General features: G+C 33.8%; 1 protein-coding gene across 1 annotated transcript in view; it reads right to left on the bottom strand.

Annotated features, from left to right (window-relative positions):
* The window catches only part of LOC108761854 (uncharacterized), a 15,571-nt gene extending 12,707 nt beyond the window's left edge, over window positions 1-2,864 (bottom strand). The window contains exon 1 of the mRNA XM_018508614.1: window positions 2,497-2,864. Within this exon, the coding sequence (XP_018364116.1) occupies window positions 2,497-2,753 (257 nt within the window). The 5' untranslated portion in view covers window positions 2,754-2,864. The remainder of the gene's footprint in view (window positions 1-2,496) is intronic.
* Window positions 2,865-3,280: the final 416 nt, after the last annotated feature.

Genomic DNA, 3,280 nt, shown 5'->3' with positions numbered 1-3,280 from the left:
TATATATATATATATAATAATTTTACGTATATGATAAGAGCAAAGCAAGGAGTGCATTCAGAATGTCAATCGCTCATTCAGCTCTTTTATTTGATTGGTCTAAATTTTAGAATCTAGTGGAATATGCCGATTAGATGAAAGAGCTCATTGAGCAGTTGTCGTTCTGAATGCATCCAAGGTCTGTGCTCGCGGCTGACAAATTTTCTAATTTCAATAGTTGTCAATTTTACCGTTTAATATCTCAGCTGATGGGGCAAAGCGATACTTTTTTCTGTTAAATTCTTTCATTTCATGCAAAACCGCGTCGAATAAGTCTAATTTTATCAACATTGGAAATGAGGGGGGTAAGGATTCTAAATAATTACCAAAGGATGAATTAAATCGTTGATATGATTCTACAATACAATTAACTAATCAAAACAAAAATTGTAATTTAAATACGAAGTGCCACTACGGTCTGAATGTTAAGATGTTGAACTATTATATATATTCATATAAATTATAAATGAATTATATATGCCTCGGTGGTCTAATGGCTTAAGACGCTCGTACGGTTTACAAGAGATCCGGGTTCAAGTCCCGGCCGAGGTAATATTTTTCGCAATAAATTTATTAACAGTTTTAATATATTAACATCTTTATAATATATGATGCTTGATGGTAGCAACAAAATTATTAAATTGCTTGTCAATTTAATTCGCGATTACTAGAGTAGTTTTAATTGCGTTTATTTAGTCCGGAAAAATAATTTGGCGCGCAGTTTGAAAAAGACTACAATATGGTATATATGCAAGTACATATATAGTGTATATTAGTAATTCAAGATTGAATTATTTAAAAAGCAACGAAGATCCAGCTTCGACCGTAGTAGACATTTTAAATTTCTAGTATTGATTGTGTTTCTCACATATACGGTCTAAAAATAAAGATATTGTTTAAATGAATTAATTTCAGAAATTATAATCAAGTGCCGATATGGTTGTCGGACTTCAACGCAATATATCAATCTGAAATATTAATAATCCCCCCAGATTTCCCAAATTTAATTTTAAAAAACTGTAATAAACTTATTGCGAAAAATATTGCCTCGGTCGGGAGTTGAACCCGGATCTCTTGCATTCCGTGCGAGCATTCTTAGTCTCGGTGGTCTAAAGGTTTAGGACGCTTGCACGGAATGTAAGAAATCCGGGTTCGGCTCCCGGCCGAGGCAATATTTTTCGCGATAAGTTTATCACAGGTTTTTAAGATTAAATTTGGGAAATTTGAGGAGATTATTAATATTTCGGATTGATTGCATTGAAAGTCGGATAACCATATCGGCACGCAATTATAGTTTCTGAAATTAATTCATTTAAATGAATATATATAATGGTTTAACATCTTAACATTTAGGCCATATTGGCGCTTCGCGCGCGCGCATATTTAAAGTAAAGTTTTTAATATAAACGGTCTTATTTCCAATGTTAAAAATTGTAATACCAAAAATATTCTGAAAGTAATGAAAATTGAAATTTTAATTTATAAAAATCATTGGTATATATTTATTTAGAGAGAGAATATAGTGCTCACTGCTCACCTTCGATTTTGATAAAATTAGACTCATTTGACGCGTTTTTACATGAAACGAAAGAATCTGTAAGAAAAAAACGTCAGGTCGACTCCACGAACCAAGATATTAAGTGTTAAAATTCACGATTGAGATTAGGAAATCTGTCGTAGCGACGAGATGCAGCCGCACGTCTATGGGCCGCAGTCATGCACATATAATTGAAGCTGGAATAAGTATTTTCTGCTTCAATTACGCAAATTCTCTTCTTTAAAAACACATCCTCTGCTTTAAGAATACAAATTCTCTGCTTCAAAAACAAATTTTCTACTGTAAAAATGATATAGAAAATAATTTGTTTTTAAAGCAGAGAATTTACTTTTTAAGCAGAGAGAATATCACATACGTCAAAAAGTTTTCCCGAAAAACAGGAAACCTTTCAGCCTAAACTGATAGATTTACTATTTACACAATGGCTGCGTTCAGCAGACTCAGCAGTTTTGCAACAGTTTTATGATTCGTCGCGTTGATTGGATTATACTTTTAATTTTAAAGGAATAGTCCAATCTGAGCGAAAAAATCATAAAACTGTTGCAAAACTGCTGAGTCTGCTGAACGCAGCCATTATTACAATCCGTAGAAAATTTAATTGTAGTGTCTAGAGGTTTTCGTTAGTACAACATTATTCCTTCCACTTTTCGGGAAAATGTCTAATCCAGGGCACGATGTAATTGTAACCTATGACAGATTTCATAACCTCAATAGTCGTAAATTTTAATGCTTAATATCTCGGTTCGCGGAGCTAACCTAACTTTTTTCTTACAGATTCTTTTTTGTACAAAAACGCGTCGAATGAGTCTAATTTTATCAAAATCAGAGGTGAGGATCGTATTCTAAATAAAGACCAAAACATTAATAAAATACAATTTAAGATACAATATAATACTAACAGAATTGTCTCATTCTCCTTAAGTATTCTCACATCCTCAATTGGCGGTAGATATTCGGTGTCATTCAGCAACAAATGGAATGGTTCCGCAATATTGAACAGTTTACTAACATGTTGCTTCAAATGATTAATCTGCTGAATTTTCATTCCATCGACGAAGATCCAGCAGGACCGACGTGCATCATGGAAAAACTTAGAAAGATCAACTTTCAACCGAAAATGTGGACGCTTTGTTAAGACGTCTTCCATAGTTATCATTGTAAAACGTTGATCAACTGTTTTAATTAGCCCGGCACTTCGAAAAACCTCGAACTTTTGATGAATTTTTTTTCTTTTTCTTTTTCCTGGATTATAATAGCTCACATTGCAAACCGACAGCGACTCTGGCCAGCGTGAGAGGAAAGTGAGTAATAAATCTGAAACCACACACACACCACTAGAGACCCTCTAATCAGAGTTGCGACACGAGGAACAGCTAATTTTGATTGGTCCGTCATTTTTCAGCAATTCCCGCCAATATTCGAATGTCAATATTGTAGGAATGGGTAATGTGCATATCGATACGCTAAAAATTGTTTGCAAACTAACCTATTTTGTGAAAAATCAATTTTTCCAACCAAAACAAGCATAGAATGACAGAAATAACGTTAAGGCCGCAGCACAGACATAAAACATAATGCATAGTACATAAACGAATCAACTAATCAGAATCTTTCCTTTCCTCCCATTCCATGGAAAAGAAGAATTTCGATTGGTTGATTCTCTTATGCACTATGCGTTATGCG

This window comes from Trachymyrmex cornetzi, unplaced genomic scaffold (genome assembly GCF_001594075.2).
Source record: "Trachymyrmex cornetzi isolate Tcor2-1 unplaced genomic scaffold, Tcor1.1 scaffold270, whole genome shotgun sequence".
NCBI lineage: Eukaryota > Metazoa > Arthropoda > Insecta > Hymenoptera > Formicidae > Trachymyrmex > Trachymyrmex cornetzi.
The sequence above is the reverse complement of the archived record's forward strand: the minus strand, read 5'-3'. Positions and strand labels throughout refer to the sequence as shown.